Raw genomic sequence first — 21,408 nt, 5'->3', positions numbered from 1 at the left:
ATTATAGGAGATAGTATGTGGCAAGAAGATAAACCAGATATAGAAGCCCATTCGTCAACACAATTTGTATATAATGCACACCATTCACTTGCTCTCAATATGCAACGTCAACGACTACCTATATTTAAGTATAAGAGTCATGTTATTTACTTATTGGAAAAATATCAAACATTAGTCTTAATTGGTGAAACTGGATGTGGAAAAAGTACGCAGCTACCTCAGGTATGTTTCTATTTTAGAAGAATTATTTTCATTGCGTAGTAATATAAAAGTTAAATAAATAACATCATGATAAATTTGTTTATATAATAATGTTATTCTACATAAATTTAAGATGTTTTAAAATATAATGACATGTAGGTACATACATTTTTTTTTTGTGTAATTATGTGATATATATATTTTTATAAAGACATATATCAAACATGTAAAATTTTTATATTTTTAATATTTTATTAATTTTTTATTTTTTGTTTAATTCGTTTTTTTCAACGCTTAAAATAGATGTATCATATTTTTGTGTGTACGCGAATACGTATAATTTTGCATGTGATTTTGTTGATTGCCCTTTTTATATGTATTAAATTTACCTATTTATATTTTATTTACATAATATAAATATGAATACAGCTCAAAAAAACCGCGTTTAACCCTTTGCATTTGTTGCCGCCGCTGCGGCGATATAATGAGATAAGCCATTACTGCGTTGTCACCGCTGTGGCGATATAATAAGATAAACCATTACTTCGTTGTTGCCACAGCGATGACATCTAAAAACTCGACTGTATTTTAAAAAATTTTAATGTAACATTCATTAGTTTTTCATAGTTGACTCTTTTGTTACATTGCAAAGAAGTGCAAAGGGTTAACAGAAATTTCGATAATTTATAAATTTGCGCATGCGCCGAGGAAAGATTGTTTGTATCGTCATTCTATTGTACTCAAACAAGATCCGACAGTACTTCATTATGTGTTCAAAATGTGATATATGTTAGTGAAATTTACCGGTATCAGTATTTTTGACGAAATTATTGTTAACAATTTAGTGAACTACCATGTTTTATAAGAAAATGTATCGTGGAATAACAGTTTTTATGATTAGCTTGTGTATTATTGAACAATTGAAAAAAGAAGTTATGTGACAACAGTGCGATTAACTACAAAAAATGTTCATGTTATTTTGATAAATATTAAACTATATGTGAAATGAACTATTTAAAATGTTTCTTAAACGTTCAAATTGAACATACTAACATGGTATATTAATCGATTAAAATAGTACATTCGGAATCTGTAAGATTTCATGTAACCATGTAGAGTCACATCACACTAAGCATCCTTGAATATTGCAACATTTTTTGTTGCGGATCAAAGTACTGTTAATTACAATAATACTGATGAAGTCATAATTTTACGCGTAAAATATAAAAGTCGTCAAAAACGAATGAGTTAATTACGTAATGAGATCAAAAATTAAACGAATGTACCTTTCAACTGTGATATGCGAATCATTACATCGAAAAAGTGAATATTACAATAATATTATTGTTTTAAAATAATAAATGAATGTGTTTTTTTTATTCATATTATATTAAAGAAATATGTACAACAAAATTAGTGATCTAATAAGTGAAATTATTGCTAATATTCGATAGCAGTGTGTATTACATTCATTAATTACATATCCATCATAAATGTGAATTCATTGTAAAAAAGAACATAATAATATAAGAAACATAACATGAAACTATAACAAAATATATTTATTAATATATAAAAACGTGCCAAATTTACGTGTAAAATGTTTGGTTCAACGACTCTAATAAGCAGGTCATTCCTTGCAATTTTGATAATATTGACATTATACTTCCTTGGAATGGACCTTCTATTGTATTCTAGAATACAAAATTATGATGTAAGACCTACACCAAATGGTACACGATATGTTTCTATCATACCATGTGATTTTAATCCATTATGTACAGTGACTGTAAAAGGATTAATGCTAGATCATCCAAACTATTTTCTTTTGAGCCCTTTGGCAGCTATCATGGATAATCTATTGCAGATAAGTAGTTCTTGGACATGGGTGACACCGAATACAATCAGTTGTTTTCATGTATTAATAGCAGTGATGGCCGGTAAATGTGTTTCCAGTGATTCACTATCTTATAGACGTTTAGGTGTAATACTTTTTCAAGCAAGAACATGGTTAGATGATTTAGATGGACATGTTGCTAGAAAAAGAGCAAATATTGATGGTGAACGGTCAGATGTTGGTTCAACTGGTTATATCGTTGATGGAATTTGTGATGCTTTGGGTTGTCTTGCTTTAATTATTGGCCTATATCAATTTCTTGCTCATAACTCAACCAGACGTGGAGGATATGATAAGCTGCCACAACTTCCTGTATCTTCAGTTCTGGAACCTGGAAATGTAGCTTCGAAAAGTTCAAATGCAGCACTTCGTAATATATTACTTATGACCGTCCATTTGTTCCTCACCAGTGCCGCCTGGAATCGATATATATCTTTATACCAAGATCTTCTTGAGACTGAATATAGAACACCTTCAATTAGTAAAGAACATCTTTATGCTAGACAGACAACTATATTCAGAAGTTTGTCTTTTTCGATAATTGTTCTTTGTTGGAAGTTTATGAATTTTCATGCTGTCATGGATTACCTACTTTTAGCTATATATTTTGATCGTATGCGAGAATATATCAGGCTTGTAAGATGGTCTTCATATGTTATTGTATTATTACTTGTCTATGTAACTGAATTTCATTTCTTACGGGCCTATACATATATACAAGATGTACCATCACTGATCGATGAAGAAATATCTTCATCTGATGTCTTTACTCAAGGATGACAGTGTGAATTTTGGAAAACATTGTTTTCTACATTTATTCATTACCGGTGATACATAATAATTAAGGAGACTATTGTATCCTGAAATTTGCAATGTTATTTGACTATGAAAATAATGTCTTGATAAAATTTTTTGTATTTTCTATTTTTCTGCATGTATTTTATATAAATACCAGACTGATATACAATATGTATAATCCTTTAAATGACAAGCTAATAATATTTTATTTTAACTTAGCTTCAAAATTTATAACATTAATTATTTGTTATAGCTGAAATTTGTAGGCAGTGAAATTCCAATTATTTAAGTTACTTGTTTATTATAATGAATATTAATTTAATAAGAAAGTTTATGCATTATTCTTGTGAAAGAAAAATCAATAGTAATTAGATTTAAATCATTAAACATTTAATATGTCTGCCTCTTTGATTAAGTATCTATGTAGTGCATTTTGATTTGCAAAAATATAATTTTATATTTAATAATTTATTGTTTAGGTGTCATAGATTACTAGTTTTAGTGATTTATAATTTTATATTGGCAAAATATTTCATATTTATTTAATTACTTTATGCAAGGGATTATTGTTGATATTTAATCACATAATGATAAAAGATAACATATGTTATTGGAAAAACCAATGACTCTCTGCTTATCCATTTTATCAAATTTTGTTAATGTATTTTATATATATATGTAATGCAAATTGAAATGTGAAATTATTACGTTTGTCGATTTTGTCATTTAATCTAAATAATGATATGTAAGTTGCGTGTATTATATTCATGGTATAAATATGTATTTATGTTAAATATATAAATAATATATGTTGATATGTGATAATTATTATTACTAAGTGCATCAAAGTATAATTTTCTATTTTTTACTCGTAATAGTTACGACCTCTTACCTTTTTGCCTTTTGCCTAGGGTTACTTATTGTTAGTTATAGCACTTGTAAGTTTGCCGAAGTCACGTGATAGACTTTTAACATACATAAGCTGTTATAACGAGCTTTCAATAAAATCCGATATAAATATGACATTATACCATAAAGACATAATACATGTAATATTCTTCCATTACCGGATTATGCGCTAAGAATAAAGTTCGTAGGTTGTGTTCTTGATGTAGAGCTTCCCGTTAAATTTGAGGAGCGATAAGTGCATTTAACAATGTACTAATCAAATTTGTTAAATATAAACTTCAATTACTTAAGGTATGGTGTTATTTATTGTTAGCCTCGCATATATTTATGATAAGAATGTCCGATGTTGCAAATAAAATTTTATACTGTATATATATCTACATTTTTTTTATAGAACATATTTAATATCCACTTAAAAATTATATATCAAATATAAAAAAATTCCCTCATTCAACGAGAAAAATAATTTTGGCATTTACAAGAATATAAGTTATAGTATAGTAGACAGTATCGTATTCGAAGAATAATAAAAATTCGAAAAATAATTTAAAAGATATAATTCATATAATATTGGAGAATATATTTACATCTTTTTAATGTATTTTCAGAAATATTTGGAACAAAAATAAGATTTCCCTTGCAAAAAGTCTTAAAAATTTCTTTATTCATTGTAGTTTGCTTAGATATACATATTTGTTGTATTTATGTACCACTTATATCAAAAGTAAAATAAAATTACATCTGTTTAAGTTGTTACTAATAATTCTTACTAAATTTCTACCAATACATATTATTAATAATTATAAAATAACTATTATTTTCATCTTTTATTAATAAACTATTATTGTTATTAAATTAATAGGTATTTTACGGGTTGTTGAATGCATTTTACCATTAACCATCTTGAGAAAAAATATTTTTCAAGAAAACCCATGTTTACATTTCTAAATTATTCGATCTTTACTTAGCATATTTTTTCATATTTATTACATTAATGGAAATATTTATTATTGTATTAATTTAATATTCTTACATATATCACTACATATTGTATTTTTATTTTGTAAAATGATTACAGTATCTTCTTGAAGCAGGATGGTGTGCAGATGGAAAAATGATTGGCATCACGGAACCAAGAAGAGTTGCGGCTACTTCCTTAGCTAATCGCGTTGCTGATGAACGCAATTGTATTTTAAGCACGGAAGTTGGTTATTCTATACGTTTTGATAATTACACAAATGAAACTACAAAGATCAAGGTATTATTTTAATTAAAACAAGGAGAAGGAGAATTTTATGTATAATCTATAATTATGTTAAGAGAATTAACAAAATAAAGTTATGTTTTTATAATATATGTTATTATAAAAATATTATAATAAAATATAATATATGTTATGCTTAAGAAGCATAAGATATGAGATATTTTAAATCAGCTGTAAGAAATTTATTAAATTATCACATTGTTCACAGTACATGACAAAGGGAATTCTACTTCGTGAATTAATGAGTGACCCTTTATTGACAAGTTATGCCGTAATTGTAGTAGATGAAGTACATGAAAGGACACTTCTTACCGACATTATTATGGGGCTTTTGAAAAAAATTATTCGGGTAATTGATAGTTATAAACTTACATACATTTAAATTTAAATAAAAGATGCGTTAGATATACAAAAATTGTCTTGTTTCAGAAACGTAAAAGTTTACGAATTGTCGTTTGTTCTGCTACCGTCGATGCGGAACAACTTCGAGATTTTTTCAATACAAATACAACGAAGGATTCGTCGAAAGATACTGCGGTTATACTTACTGTCGAGGGTAGACTTTATCCGGTAGATATTTTCTTTATAAAAGGTATATTTGCATATGTAAATAAGTTAGTCCGCCATAATTAATGTATTAAATCGTTTCATAAATAATCTAATTTATTTCCAACTATTTATTATTAATATATTTTTACTTTCTACTCTGGCTTTTTAATTATTTCAATCTCTTTCTCTATCAGTTTCCTGGAATAATTTTCGATTTTATATCGAATTCACATATAGGTTGATATTATAGTTATGTACGATTAATTTATTATATTTCTGCATTTTGTTTTAGAACCAGTAGCTAATTATGTGACCAGCGTTGTAAATACTGCTTTGAAAATTCATGAAAACGAAGAACCTGGAGATATTCTAGCATTTCTTACGGGTTTAGATGAAGTAGATCAGGCAGTTTCTCTTTTATCAGAGCATGCAAAACTCATAAAAGAAGGCAAACGTGAGTAGAATATAAAATGATACCATCATCGTCGTTGTACTGTTACATAACTGTTTAAGGTTTAATATAGATCTTATCAACGCTTTGTATTGTTCTTTTTCAGTGAAACTTTTACCTCTGGCTATGTATGGATCTCTTCCGAACTCAGAACAACTAAAAGTATTTTGGAGGGCTGCCAAAGACACTCGTAAAGTTATCGTAGCCACGAACATCGCAGAAACATCTATCACTATTCCGAATATCGTTTATGGTACGAGTTTAATATAATTTCATAAAAAGCTGATTTTTATTATTTATGTCTTAAATAAAATATAATTCATATTATTATCTAAATATAATAATGAGAACTTATTAAAAAAATATATATATTTAAATTTTTACCTAGTGGTTGACTGTGGTTTTGTAAAAATTCCATGGTATGAGACAGAAACACAGACAAATTCTCTCGTGATTGTTCCGGTATCCAAAGCTTCCGCGGATCAACGCGCTGGTCGAGCAGGACGTGTCCGAACAGGAAAAGCATATAGGTATAAACGTTGTTTAAAAAGTTTAATAATTATTTAATTATTGGTTCATATTTTCATGTTTTTTCACAATTTCACGCGAAACCTAGATTGTACACGGAGGAAGCATACTCGGAATTATTCGAGGCAACGCCACCAGAAATGCAACGCTCGGACCTAGCACCAGCTATTTTGCAACTAAAAGCTTTAGGAATTGATAATGTATTAAGATTTAATTTTCCTTCTGCCCCACCAAGTAAAAATCTTCTCAGTGGATTAGAATTACTTTATGCATTAGGAGCAATCGATAGTAATGGAGAATTAACAACACCATTAGGTATGACAATGGCAGAAATGCCATTAGAACCTGTTTTGGCAAAATCTCTTATAGTATCAGGTAAAATTTTTAATGTATTTTAATAAAAAAAAAAAAAAAATACAACTTAGCGTGATATAGTAACATAATTATCTTGATTTTATTGAAGAATTTATAAATTAGTTTCATTTGTACATAGGTGAAATGGGATGTTCTCAAGAATTATCAACAATTTTAGCAATGCTTCAAGTACAAAATGTTTTTATAAGACCAGCAGGAGGCCAAGCTGCTATAAAGGCAAGAATAGCACATAGAAAGTTCGAAGTTGAAGAGGGTGACCTATTAACATTACTTAATGTATATATTGCTTATGAAAAAAATAAAACCCCTAGTTGGTGTCAAAAACACTTTCTTAATAATAAAGCGTTACGTAGAGCTACAGAAATTCGAACGCAAATGCATTCTATGATGAAGAAATTAAATATACCACTGGTTTCGTGTAATGGTAAGTTAAGCATAAGACAGAATAGTTCTATATATGTTGTGAATTACGAAAAATTTTTTATTAATAGCTTTTTTTCGTTTTCTGTTAGGAAATTTACAACAAATTTTAAAATGTATAACCGCAGGACTTTTTCCAAAAGCGGCGTACTTACATTATACTGGAGTGTACAGGACCGTACGCGGATGCAGATATTTATATATACATCCAAATAGTTGTTTGTACACACTTCAGCAACCTCAGTGGTTTGTATAACAATAATTTATATTTTTATTGCGATATTGGATATATTAATTAAAATTTTTATCTTTTTGTTCAAGGGTACTGTTCTGTGAAGTTTTGCAAACAAACAAAACATATATGAAAGACATTACTGTGATACAATCAGAATGGTTACTAGAATTAGCACCTCACTTTTATGAAAAAACATCTCTTGATCCTATTTAATATAATTTTTATATGTATTTAAAATGATAATATATTAAAGAATAATTTTGATTAATATAAAGTTTAATTTTAATACTTTCCTCTAAGTCAATAAATTTTTATGTAGTAATATTAATATAATAACATATTATTCAATGTTTTCTCAAATTTAAATGTTAGAACGTTACGAAAAGTAGAGCCATCTAGCGATAAAGTAGTACAATGTTTTTATTTTAACTAACACCAAACAAACTTCATAGCTTGTGTTATTCTTTGCTTCTATTGATGTTACCGGTGCAAAAAAAGAAGGACATACTTTGATAAAACCTGTAATTAAAAAGAAGAAAACGGATATTGAATAATTTTATATATTAAAACATAAGTTGAAGATAAAAAGTCTAATACTTTCGATTTATTTTAAAGTGACAAATATTTTTATATTTAAGAAGACGCATGGCTACAATAAGGACGTGATATTAACCTTAGTTTTGTGATACCTATTTGAAATCTCGGAAACAAACGGCATGGCTAAAATAGTTGAATCATTAAAAAGATTAAGTGTTGAACATAGTACGCGTAAACATGATGATAATCGAGTCGTCAAAAGAAAAAGCGAGTTAATATCATCGATAGAAGAAGCAGTATCTGTAGACCATAATTATATTCTTGCTGTCTGTGGAACACAAAGGTAAATCTTACTTTTCCTTATGGAACATTTTACGTCAAATCTATTTTAAAAATGTATGCTATTCCCTAATTACTACTATTTAAAAATTTTCCAAATATTTACTTAAATTATATTCACAAATGTTTATTATATAGTGCTATATAATTTTCCCTCCATTTTATTTAAATGTGTTTTTTATTATGTACACAAAATCAATTCTTTTAAGCTTTGGCTCATTTCATATATCTTTTTTTAAGATTTTTATTTAGAAATTAGTAGTTGGTAACATAATTTGTTAATTTATGATATATTTAAATTCATTTTAATATTAGATTTGGATTTGACGTAAATTGTCTCATAATTATATGTACTTAAAAAATATGTTCAAAATATGTTATAAATTAATTTTTATGTATAGTGACCCAGAATTTAGAATTGGTGCTGCTTTATCTGACCATACTTGTGTAATATATTCTGTTGGAGAGAGTTTAAATCGGACCATTACATTAACTCACAATCAAGCACCTATTGTTGGTATTAGATTCAGTCCTACTTCTAGAAATATTTTATATACAGCTACAAACAGTGGACATATTACAGCATGTGACTTGCGAGCTAAAGGCAAAGTTATTGCAAAGTTTAAAGGTATGTATTAACAAATACATGAGAAGAAATCAATTTAAGTTTATATTTGCTGTAATTTAAATAAATGTAATATCTAATATGTTTCTTCTTTTTATTTTTAGATAATACTGAAGATGGTAAAACAAAACCCCTTTGTAGTTTTGATGTTAGTTGTGATGAAAAGCTTGTAGCAGGTGGTACTGAGCATATTGGGGGAGATACATTTATTTTATTTTGGGATGCTCGATATACAAATTCAAAATTAGATGATAAAAATAATCTCCTTGGTGGGTACTGGGAATCTCATATGGAAGATGTAACCTCTTTGGCATTTCATTCTAATAAGCAAGATGTCTTAGCATCTGGTAGCACAGATGGGCTGATTAATGTCTTTGATCTCACACAGTCAACAGAAGAGTCTGCATTAACTTATTCCTTAAATACTGAATCATCCGTGGTGAGTTAATATCCTTGGTGAAATTTGAAATGTATTTATACTCTAAATGGGATTAAACATTTTTTAAACAAAAGGATAGGATAGGCTGGTTAAATGATAATAATCTTTGGTGTACAACACATAATTCACTACAACTTTGGAACTATGATGGAGCAACCCCATATGCTAAATTTGAACGCAATAATTTAGCAATTTTACAAGTTAGTACAATAATTTATATTATCATTGATATTTATACAAAGGTTTATACAGTGTTTATCTTTTTTAGAATGATGATCCAGATGATTGTTATATAGTCAGATTTCATGCTTCAAATGCACTTGGACAACCATTCCTTTTAGCAGGTTTCAGTTGTGTTAAAGGGTAAATTACAATATTAATAAAAAATTTAATAAAATAAAATAATATAACATCAGAATTAATTATATCTTTAATAGTATTAATTGCATACTTAAAACGAATAATTAGTTTTACATATTTATATATTTTTCATGTTTTTTTTTTTTGTATCATTTTAGGGAAAATTTGAGATGTTTAAATGTCATAAATGATCGATTAGATACATGTTATAACATGGTAGGAAATAAACAAATAGTTCGTGATAGCTGGCTACATGAAAAGGTATAGTTTTAATATAAGTTAATACAATTTTTTTTTCTGTTTAATGTAATGAGTATTTTAATATCATTTGCAGAGTGGTTCTTTAATAACAGTAGGTGAAGGTGGACTTATAAATATTTGGAGGCAAACTGAAACCATGTCTATTCAACAAAATTCAAGTCATAAGTTAGTGGCGAAAATTGGCACTGGTAAAGCACGTGATCGTCAGCACAGGACCAAGCCATATTAAAATAAAAGTGATAGGATAAAAATTTGTAAATGCAAAAAGAGTTTTTGTAAGTAAATATAATAAACAGAAGAGAAATATTACGTAACATTAACATAATCGTACATTTCCCTTACGTTTTTCTTTATTACAATAACAGTTTTATGTACATTTATAATAAATAGATAGTATTTCTTTATGCGGTTAATGATTTAACGGCGATTCATGTATCAATCGAAAAATGTAGCATATGTATATATAAACGTTAAGGAATGTAAATCACATATCAGTGTGTATATATCTGTATAGAATTGAAACAGGAAGAAAAATATCGTAAATATTTGTTTACTCTTGCCAAGTAACAGATTAATTTCTACGGATCGCCTTCCGGAAAAATGATTTTATTTCGCAATATAAGGAGTCATTAAAATAGGAGCTTACGACGTGCATTTGTTATAAAATAGACGCATATAGCGTATCGTGAATAAATGGTAATCTTGATAAAGTAATCAAGCAAATAACACAATAACAATTATTATTAGCATATAACCGATGTAACGGTCTTTAGTTTAAAATTGGTAAACTCTAAGAGAATTAATGCTGATATATCAAGTGAACGCGTCTTAAAACAAATACGCGTCTACCTATTAGGTATAATTTTACATTAACGTTTCCAAAGACGATCGCAGTAGCGAGTATCACAATGATAACAGTAGATATAGTTTTAGAGTAAAATAGTAGGTACAGAGTAAACGTACAAAAATACTTCCCATGAGCGTCAGGGACGTAAAGATTCACTAAAACGTGGAAAACCGCGTTGCTAATAATTCTTTATATCCTTTCTTAAACTTATGCTGTCCAATGACATCAAATATCTTAGATGCCACAAGATGCATGTAGGCCGCCGCACTACTCCTTAGTTGTTATTCCAATTTGATTCTCCGCGTTACCCTGAAGATGGTGTGCGACTTCATTACACGAGGATAATATTTAATAACAATACATATTAATTGTATTAAGCTATATTTGACATAGTGCAACATTCTTATTGTATATAAAGAATACATTTTCTAATATATATATACATATATATATATATATAATATCAATCTGTAATATATATATATATATATATATGTAATTGTATTATCTGTATTATTTATAATATTTATCTGGAATGAGTTTTTGAAATTACGTTCCAGTATTAAAATTTACTTTTTATATTGTTATATGTTTCATGTTTTTCTTAAAATGAGCATCGTGACATTAAGAATGTTTTAATTTGTATTAAATGTTCTTGAAATGAAGTCGAACACTCATCCATGAAGGCTACTAACAGGTTAATATAATATCATTTATGAGCTGATATATGCCCGACATATTTTTTTTTTCTTTTTCTTTTTTTTAGCGATAGACTTGTAAGAACTCAATTATGTTTTTTTTCTCACGCTTTACATCTTATGGAAATACTTTTAAGAACTATTGTCACCACGATTGATTGAGACAAGTTGATAACATTACTTATGTTTTCTTATGAAGATAAATTAGTCACAATTTTATCATCGTGCCTCGACGACGCTGTCTTTCTATTCGATCATATTGCACGCTACAGCATCTTTTGAGACAAATACGAGGAAAATCTAAATACATATACGTATCAAAAGAAAAAATTCAGAATTTATAACGACGATCTACATTTTAGAGCCACATTTTCGAGATTTCCTTTCATCTAACATCTTAAACGTGCAGTATGATCAATCTTTGTATAATACTTTCTCTGGAACACGTTCCATTTCCACGAAATACTCGAGAATTCTCTTCATGAAAAAAGTCTCATATAAATAAAATAGTTTAAACGATCAAAAATCATTAATGATCTTACACAATGCAATAAATAAAATAGCTCGTATGTCATTAAAAAAGAAAAAAAAAAAGGTTACAGATTAACGATAATGGCAGTGAATAATCTCGAAGAAAAATATCAAATATAAAACGTCGCTTGGATTATTATTGATCCAATTAAATTAAAAACGATTCATATTTATTATGGGAATGATGTTACGAAATTCGGAAAATTAACGATTTCGATTTGTGGCTTGGCACACATAATAGCAATGCATTATTGTTAATAATAGATCTTACCCGTCGTTTTAGCACGTATTAAAATACTTTTAAAGTTATGGTATAAGAATAGCTACCGCGGTCACTCACGCATTCGTACACATGCATGCGTATACATCTACAAATACATACATATACGTGCCACAAAATGAAATTATTACGTACGAGCGACATTCATTAAATTTCATTCATATGCACGCATATACTTTCGCACATTATTCTCAACATACGTACACGTGATGTCATACATATGTCATGAAAAAGTATATCTATATACATATTCATGTATATGCAATCCTAATGTAATGTATTTTCTCTACCTTGCATTTCCAGCAAGTTGCAACAGATTTGCTTAAAAGATTCGTCTAAAATCATGTCTCTAAAACTGTCAGTCGGCTTAATAACGTAACGAGTAAGGATTTAACAAGATCGGCTGATCTATCTCACTAAGCCGGCCACTTTAATATTTTTTTTCTCGCAAATATTTCTGAGCACTAACCGTTATCTTTTTATTTGTCCACATATTTTATAGTTATTTTTCTTTTATAGTAGATTCTGTGAGAATTTGCATAAAAATTATATTATTGCCCTCAGTAGCAGTTGAAAAGTAACTATCCTTTATTAATTTATTGAGAATAATATGTATATCCTTTTTTTTTTATTGACAGTCACACTATTATTATGGACACCTTAAATGCATCACTTATGTACTATGTTGCATATTAATGCACAACACGAATAAAATTGACAAGGAAAGAGAAGAAGATAAAAGAGAAAGATTAGAAAATATAAGAAAAAGTAAAGAGAAAGAATAAAAAGAAAGAAGAAAAAAGGAAAAGTAGAAAGTAATAGTAATCGCAAAGAAAATAGAAATAATACAAAATTTTTACCGAGAAAATGTTGAAAGTCAAAATGATTTTACACGACTTCTAGGTTGAGCATCTTTTGATTGGTTTCGGGAAGGAGTTAATGTAGAAGTCGGGGTAGCTTCACCAGTTGTAGGACGAGAAGATCGAGAATGTTTTCGACCAAAACGAAAGAGACGTCAGAAAAAGATTACCTCCTCTTCCAAAGGTTGCTGCTGTTCTGTTCGTTGATGTTGTTGCTGATGTGAATATTCTGGAGGTGATCGTGTAATTCGAAGCGAACGATTCGAGGAATGAGTTTGACTTGTACCAGCATGATTATTCCCTAATTCTGGTGAAGAATATGTAGAACCAGTTACAATTGCTGGGCTACTTCCTGTTCGAGAATGTCGATCCGGGCTGTTATTACTCGTATTTCCACTTCTATTTTTATTATGTAAAATATGTAGTATTAGAATATGTCTTATACCAATTGGTCCACGGTTTGTATTTTAAGCAATTTATAATTTTTAATTAATATTTACACATACCTAGTATTATTGTTGCTTCCACTAGCGAGTTTTAAAGGTAACTGCTGTTTAACTGGAAGATTACTTTGCACTTTTTGCTGATTAGTAGCACTAATTAAATTTAACGGTATTCGTTTAGTATCCGGCTGCGATTTTCGTGTTTGCACAGTATCATTTCCTTGCGTCAAATGAGATAAATGAATAGTTGTGGAACTAGGTGCAGAGCCTGTAACTAATGTCACACCTTGTCGTTCCAAAGCCTCAAGTCGTCGATATAATTGATCTCGTTGCTGCGTAACATCTCTTTGTTCTGCTGCTAATTGTTCTCGTTGTCTCGCCAACTCGGCTCGTTCGTCTTCTAGCTGTTTTTGTTCTTGTTGAGATGCGACACGAAATGCTGCTTTCTCTCGACTTAACTGATCTTGTAAATTACGTAATTCTTCTAACTGACGATTTGGATTAGGTCTATTATTTGATTTACCCATACTTCCTTCTTTACATGCAGCTAATTGAGCCTGTAGGCTATCGACTGTTGTCATTTGATTACTAATTATACAGACCAACCTATAAACATGGTGAGACAAACGAATCGCTGCCCACTGCTGATCTTTATTTATTTCTAAATCTTGACTTCCTTTTTCCTCTGGACTTTCTTTCATAAATTCACTAACTTTTGGAAGAGAGATTACAGAATGAATTGCAAATTCTCGTAATGGATACTTTTCCTAAAAAAAAAAAAAAAAGGCAGTTTTAGTCTTATGACTGGTTTTCGTTGTTTTAATTGTTAATTATATATGTACTTTATTGTGATCGAAACCCGCAAATGTTTCAGCTCTTCGAGGAACACAAAGAGCAGATGGAACATAGGCCTCACTATGTCGTTCTCCTGCAGAACTTAAACTTCTCGAAAGAGTAGCACCACCCGCACTAAACGATAATGAACTAGCAAGTTTTGTTGCTTCTTGAATAGCCGCAACTACCTACAAATAAAAATTATCATTCTCTTTCATTCTTAGCAAAATGCATATAGAAACATTGGACTGGATATTCTCTTTACGTATAATTTAATTTTAAAATATATAGTAATACAAAATAATGTAACCTCTTGTCGTAATTGTGTGGTATCTGTCCCTTCATTGTGGACTAATCTAGTATAATCTAGAATTTCTTTATCAACTTTTTCTATTCTTTCGTTATCGCTACTTTCATTTCCACTCCAAATGTTTGCAGCTTGTAGGAGTTGCATTTGTAAATTGATTTTTTCTTCTAATAATAATGCCTGTTCTGCGTCCTTCTTATGCAGTTCACCTAATTGCAATGATACAAAATTATCATTCTTAATTCAAGCTTTGTTAGTGAAATATATCTATAATAATAAATTATCATACATACCGACTATCTTCAGAACATGTGACTCCTTAGTTTTAACTAAACGTTGTCTTTCTTCAACAGAAAGTAACGATATAGAAGAGGAACGTGTATCTCTTAATTCATTATTATTATTGTTTTCAGTTAGTATATCAGTTTCATTCTCAGGTTCTTGTGGACAAGCTTCAACTGCTGATCTAATTGCTTGTATCCATAATTGTTTGTCTTTGGGCTTTTGAATTTTTAACTCGAACATTTCAGGTTCAGCTGGATTGCTACTTATTAAATAGATTCCTCTAGATTCTTGACCTGCCTTTTCACGAACTAATAATTTTTGAAGTGATACTATACCAGCCTTATTGTCAGGCACAAAAAATGCATATTTCTGATCTCTTTCAGCCAAGAAAAATAATATGTCAGAAAGAACAACCACTACAATGGCAGTCATTTTTCCACGACCTTGCATTAAATATGCAGTACCTTCGAATTTTAAAATTCTATTAAATGCCATGATATCTGATTTTTTGAACTTGGCACCGCGATATGTTGCAAAAGATTTTGCATCAATCCTAAATAACAATAACAAAAGACATGTTAATAATAGTAATAAAAAAATTAAAAATATATTTTACAAAATATATCATCTTCTTACTTATTATATATTTCTAATTTTCTGTCTTCTCTTTCCTTATCAGCTACACACGCATCAACATCGGCTAAAATTTCTTTAACGAGAATCAAGGCTTTGCGTAAATCTTCACCTTCTTCTTGAGCAATACCTGTTTTTATGAGTGGTTCAACCAGCAACGGGTATTTTGTTAAACGTTGCGTAACAAACAAAATACATTCTGGAATTCCTTTCTTCTTCAACAGAGGATGTGACTATACAAACATTAATCATATGTACTTCTATGTTATTGTATTAAAAAAATGTGTAAATAAACAAAGAAATAAATTCTATTATAGCTACCTGACACTGACGCACGAACCGTGCAAATCGAGGATCATGACGCAAATAATACTTGTAAGCTTCAACAGCATCCCTATGACGGCTACAAAACTCTCCATAGGCACTCTTCATACGTTGTGCGTTCTCTCCAGAGAATTGATCCACTAGTATATCAGCAATTGTAGGAACAACAGGATTTGTATTTTGTCTCTTACGTAATTTTTGTAAAAACCGTAAATGGATATCAATAAGATCGCGAAGTCTAGGAAACATGCGTTCCAGATCTGGTTGACCCAAACGAAAATGCCGTCGAAGACCTTCCGCAAAAATTCTTTCCATAGCGAGAAGTACTAAACAGTGATGTTTTTCCGTAAGTACAAATTCATAAATATGTTCTTGTCTTTTTACTTTTCGTTCACAATTATCAGCTAGTCGCAATGCAACGTTATGTCCAATAGCAGCGCTCCAAGAGTCAGGTTCTTCCTTAGGTAGGCCTAATTCAGGATCTAGACCTTCAAGATCACCCACTGTGAATTGATAAGTATCATCTCCAAGGTCGAATCCATCCAATCCGCTAGAATATGATATTAAACAAAAGATTTTTATAAATTAGTTATTTTACGAAAAAATAAATTTAATAACAAATTTAACAATAGAAGTTTTATAAACCTGGATATATCACGATGCTGTCCATCTCCATCTTTCTCCTCATTTATTGTTTGGCTGGAAGGAAAATATAATTCCACAATTTAAAATTTTTTTTTCACAATAAGTAAATATTGTTCATTGTAACTCGTAATTAAAATTAGTTTAATAATTTCTATGTTGCGTTTTTAATAGAAATTTCAATAATGTTATAATATATTACTTATTCATAAATATGACAAATTATACATGTGTAGCTATATTCTTACTGTCATTTTGATATTACCTTTTATGTAAATGTGATCTGCAAAGTAATACCTATATGCTCTATTTTTCATAAGTGTGTTTCTGTATATTTTAATTATCTGTTTCCCATATGAATTAATCAAGATTATTTAAGAAAAAAATAATGTTCAAAATTCCACTTTATATCATTGATTTAATGACATATATAATGTCATAATTTATAATTTTTAATTATAATTGTAATTTAAATACAGGGGACTACCAGAAAATGAGTATTTATTCGTATTTAGGTCGGGTAAGATGCTAGATTTACACCCTAAGTTTTTATTATATTCATTTCAATTACTTCATTGTTAACACTAGGTTTATGACCGTTCTTTATATACCTATCTTTATGGAGACCCGTCAGATTTACGAGTAAAGAAAACTACGTATTTTCTTTAAAAAAGATCATGAGTTTAATTTTTTAAAAATTACAATATTAACAAACTTACTATAAGTTGATTAAATCTATTAATATTGTATAATTGGAGCAATCCACCTGTCAAATTGACGGGTCCCATAAAGCTAGTATTAATAAAATATACGAAAAAATTTGGTAGTTGTCTAAATTATAATATTAGAACATCTATCTATAATAACACGATTTTCTCAACCCGACCCAAAATATTTATTAATAATAAGTTTCCATAAAATGATATTTTACATGAGTGAACATTGTTGAATGTAGATTCAAGATACACTTAATAACATGGAAAACACTATGAACAAAGCTACAAGTTCATACCATGAAGAGAAAGAGAAGGTAACAAAGAAATTTATATCAATTGGAAATATGAGTATTAAATATTCATTCCTGATAATGCTCGATAAAAGAAACTGTTTAATTGTTTAGTAATTGTAAGTTTCTATTATTATGATTGGATGAAGTTACAACGAGATGTACACAAAATATGTCATTGAATGATCATAAATAATAGAAGCAAGCATATTAGAAGCATAGGCAGGGGCTAGGTGATGTCTCTGTCAATACAACACAAAGCGGCAATTCAATTGCCTTTTGAACAATGTGTGCAAGAAAAGAATCGAGGAACGATAGACGCGGGTTATCCTACTGCTGTGTAGGATTAATACACGAACAGAACGAACGCTTCGACAGAATAGGAGGAACACATCAGACATCTGAGACTTACTTGACTCCGAGCTTAGTAGCAACTCGCCGCCAAGGGCTGTAGCTTGTCACGGCTTTCTTGCTGTTAATTTCCCTTTAATCGTCGAACAATCGATCGGTTTGTCGTTGCACGAGAGGGAATGCACGGGGGAAGGAAAAATCACACACTGCATTAGGGCAACCTCATTTTGCCTTTTGTTTCCCTTCCTTCTTCAGTATTCTTACTCTATTACGTTTTTCAGTTTTTATGTCATTTGGTAATACACTCTTTCTTATATGTAAATATTATTTTTTCAGAAATATATTTTATCATAACATAAAATATATTATGCAGTGTTAAAAAAATATATATACCTCCTTTTAATCGTGTGATTTTATCAAATTACTATCCACTTACTAATAATAATTACTATTTCTCATGAATACAATAACTATGATTTGTGTTGAGTTTATAAAAACAGTATTCAAACAATTGAATAAATTTGGGCATAGAATTTTATATGTTAATCAATATGTATATGCAAATGTTTTTATTAGTCATTGTTAGAGACGCGAGGATAAACACGCTGAAGCTTGCCATACTATTGGCTAAACTGCAAAATTAATTAGAAATAATAAGCTCTTGAGCCAGCCAAAGCTTCTGAATAATAAGCAGATACAATACCTTTTCTAGCTATTTATTTTTCATTCAAAATATAGAAATTCAATAAGAAATTCCAGAATAAAATATGAAGTATAATAGATTATTTAAATTTATAAATATAATTAAATATTGATATATTAACATTTGTTCGACAGTAAATTATATTGAATTGTTAAGAAATAAATGATGATTAGTCAAATTTAGGTATTTGTATCAGATGATACACTTTTATAGAGATCTAATGAACAAAGAAAAGTAAAAAAAATTGAAATTCCTTGCTGAGCATAAATATTATGTGTACACATTTTTCTAACTTATATAGTACTTTTGTTGTGAATAAGAGGAGTTGAAAGAACTCCGACTTTAGGCCTAGCCATGCCAATTACGTGCGAATCTTGAACCACAGATACGCAGATCCAATGCAAGAAATCAATAATTTTGGTAAAAGTTATTTACCTTCCACTTCCAGATGACATTGGTAGAGGCAACGATGCGGTAGATCCTCTCTTAATATTATAGCTACTAGAAGTTGAGGATATGCTTGAAGTAGTTTTGATGGCAGCTTTGCTAGAATGATGTTTTGATTTAATACATTCTAGCACTAGTTGATCTTTACATCCTTGATTTTGATGTACAGATACTCCACAATCTGATAAATGTAACAGAACATTTATAAATATATAAATATATGTATATATATATATATGTAATAATAATATAATAATTAATACTCACTATCGCAATGTAGGAGTGGTTTATTTGTTGATTGCTTCATACAAACATCACATAGTAAACTTCCCTGAGATCCTGCCATTATTGTCGTCCATAAATGCTGTTGTTGACTAGTCTTTTTACCACTTTTATCCTGTAATTCCATTGTAATTTCTAAATATAGATTTTATATATATCCATATACATATGCACATGCATACACATATACATACATATATATATATATATTTATTTATTTATTTATATATATATACAAACTTTCTGTACTATAATATAATTTAATCTCACTACCTTTTTTTTACGGAAGAAAATAGAACCACGTTTTCTTCTAGTTTTTTCGGAATGATGGTCGTCATATGCAGCTCCGCTAAAAATTAAGTTTATACATACTTATTAAATTTACATATATTATAATTATTATGTAAATGTAGATGATAAAAATAGTTTATAATATAAATCAATATGAAAATGATTAAATAGTAAATATTTACAAGCGCTACAATTGTGTATTTACACTAAGTGATAAGAGTATAAATTAATTATATATTATGATTAAATACATACATTAATGAACATTTCATGAAGAAATAAAATACATATAGGAAAATCTAAATAATATTATAATCTTATTACTGATTGTGTATAATGTAAAAAAGTGATGGTAAAGCTTATACAAACCAATAATTTTTTTCCTTGCATCTTGATAGTGGAATATATTATTTGTACATATGTGAAAAAACTAAAAATACTTACTCAGTCAGTAACTCATCAAGGGATATCTGTGTATTTGGAGTGCCTTCTCTATCTTCATGGAATTCATGGCTGTTTGGTATGTGGAGATCTTCAGTTTCAGTCTCACTTCCACTACCCTTTTCGTTTCTTTCACGTCGGCTGTACCATGCAGGGCGGTAGGAAATTGTCAAGTACAAACACAAAGTATGCGACTATTGTGTAAAAGATGCAAATCATTCTCGTGTGGATTTCCACCGAGATATAAGTGCCACAAAAACGCAAAGTTAACCAGAATATACAGGAGATTATTTATATGGATATTCAACGTGAAATTCAATTTTTTTTACAACTTTAAAAATCAAATATCACAGAAAAAATAATATTTTGACTTTGATATAAATGTGATTTACTCTTAAAAAATTGAATATTAATTAAATGTAGTAATAAATAGTGCAACCATGCTAAATACTTTCATCTACAAGATACAAATTGATGCAAGCATTTTTAAATGTACGCAAATTTCGAAAATTTTTGTAAATATATTAATAAACCATGCATGAATCTTTTTTACTATTAATTAAAAATGATATAATTTAAAAATATATAGCGTATATATACATATCTTATATTTGATATACATATAAGATATGTATATTATTCTCTATATCACTTTATATATGATTCTATAGAAAGATTGCAAGCTAGATCACAAAAATTATGGTCCAAAATTGATAAAATTAATATAAAATTGCAAATAAAATTAAAATTATTAATAAACTTAAATGACTTTCCAAAATGTTCAATTTACAATAAAAATTTGAATACATAAATTAATTTTATTATTTGTTAAATAAATGTATCAACAGGCAATACAGTAATTTCAAAATTCACATCAATATTGATCTAGCTCTGCAATCTACAAATATTTTTAATTAACTTACGCTGTAAGTGATGGTGTTGTCCTAGTTACAGTTTCTACTAAATGAGCATTAACTTGAGGTGTAACAATTGAAGGTGTTGAAATAGATTTTTG

General features: G+C 28.9%; 4 protein-coding genes across 4 annotated transcripts; 3 read left to right on the top strand and 1 right to left on the bottom strand.

Moving 5' to 3' along the window:
* Window positions 1-3: 3 nt before the first annotated feature.
* Window positions 4-7,840, top strand: LOC143221546 (putative ATP-dependent RNA helicase DHX35; the record flags this gene model as incomplete). Its single annotated transcript, XM_076446969.1, has 11 exons — window positions 4-222; window positions 4,884-5,063; window positions 5,278-5,418; window positions 5,499-5,661; window positions 5,911-6,072; window positions 6,176-6,322; window positions 6,458-6,599; window positions 6,686-6,972; window positions 7,091-7,396; window positions 7,485-7,638; window positions 7,714-7,840. Coding segments are annotated over 11 exons (2,028 nt in total), but the record flags the coding sequence as incomplete, so codon positions are not given.
* Window positions 1,802-2,878, top strand: LOC143221544 (ceramide phosphoethanolamine synthase-like). Its single transcript, XM_076446967.1, has one exon. It carries the CDS (start codon window positions 1,802-1,804, stop codon window positions 2,876-2,878), a length of 1,077 nt encoding a protein of 358 aa, XP_076303082.1.
* A 503-nt stretch (window positions 7,841-8,343) lies between the features above and the next one.
* On the top strand, window positions 8,344-10,417 carry LOC143221547 (WD repeat-containing protein 89-like). The gene is made up of 7 exons (XM_076446970.1): window positions 8,344-8,507; window positions 8,905-9,131; window positions 9,233-9,567; window positions 9,642-9,767; window positions 9,836-9,930; window positions 10,086-10,188; window positions 10,262-10,417. Exons 1-7 carry the CDS (start codon window positions 8,344-8,346, stop codon window positions 10,415-10,417), a joined length of 1,206 nt encoding a protein of 401 aa, XP_076303085.1.
* A 3,142-nt stretch (window positions 10,418-13,559) lies between these two features.
* LOC143221545 (A-kinase anchor protein 13-like) lies at window positions 13,560-21,405 on the bottom strand (the record flags this gene model as incomplete). Its single annotated transcript, XM_076446968.1, has 14 exons — window positions 13,560-13,800; window positions 13,911-14,614; window positions 14,690-14,869; window positions 14,992-15,197; window positions 15,282-15,826; window positions 15,910-16,139; window positions 16,228-16,780; window positions 16,876-16,929; window positions 18,291-18,362; window positions 19,368-19,560; window positions 19,647-19,776; window positions 19,935-20,010; window positions 20,397-20,534; window positions 21,317-21,405. Coding segments are annotated over 14 exons (3,411 nt in total), but the record flags the coding sequence as incomplete, so codon positions are not given.
* Between the last annotated feature and the right edge of the window lie 3 nt (window positions 21,406-21,408).

Source organism: Lasioglossum baleicum, unplaced genomic scaffold (assembly GCF_051020765.1).
Source record: "Lasioglossum baleicum unplaced genomic scaffold, iyLasBale1 scaffold2650, whole genome shotgun sequence".
NCBI lineage: Eukaryota > Metazoa > Arthropoda > Insecta > Hymenoptera > Halictidae > Lasioglossum > Lasioglossum baleicum.
The sequence above is the reverse complement of the archived record's forward strand: the minus strand, read 5'-3'. Positions and strand labels throughout refer to the sequence as shown.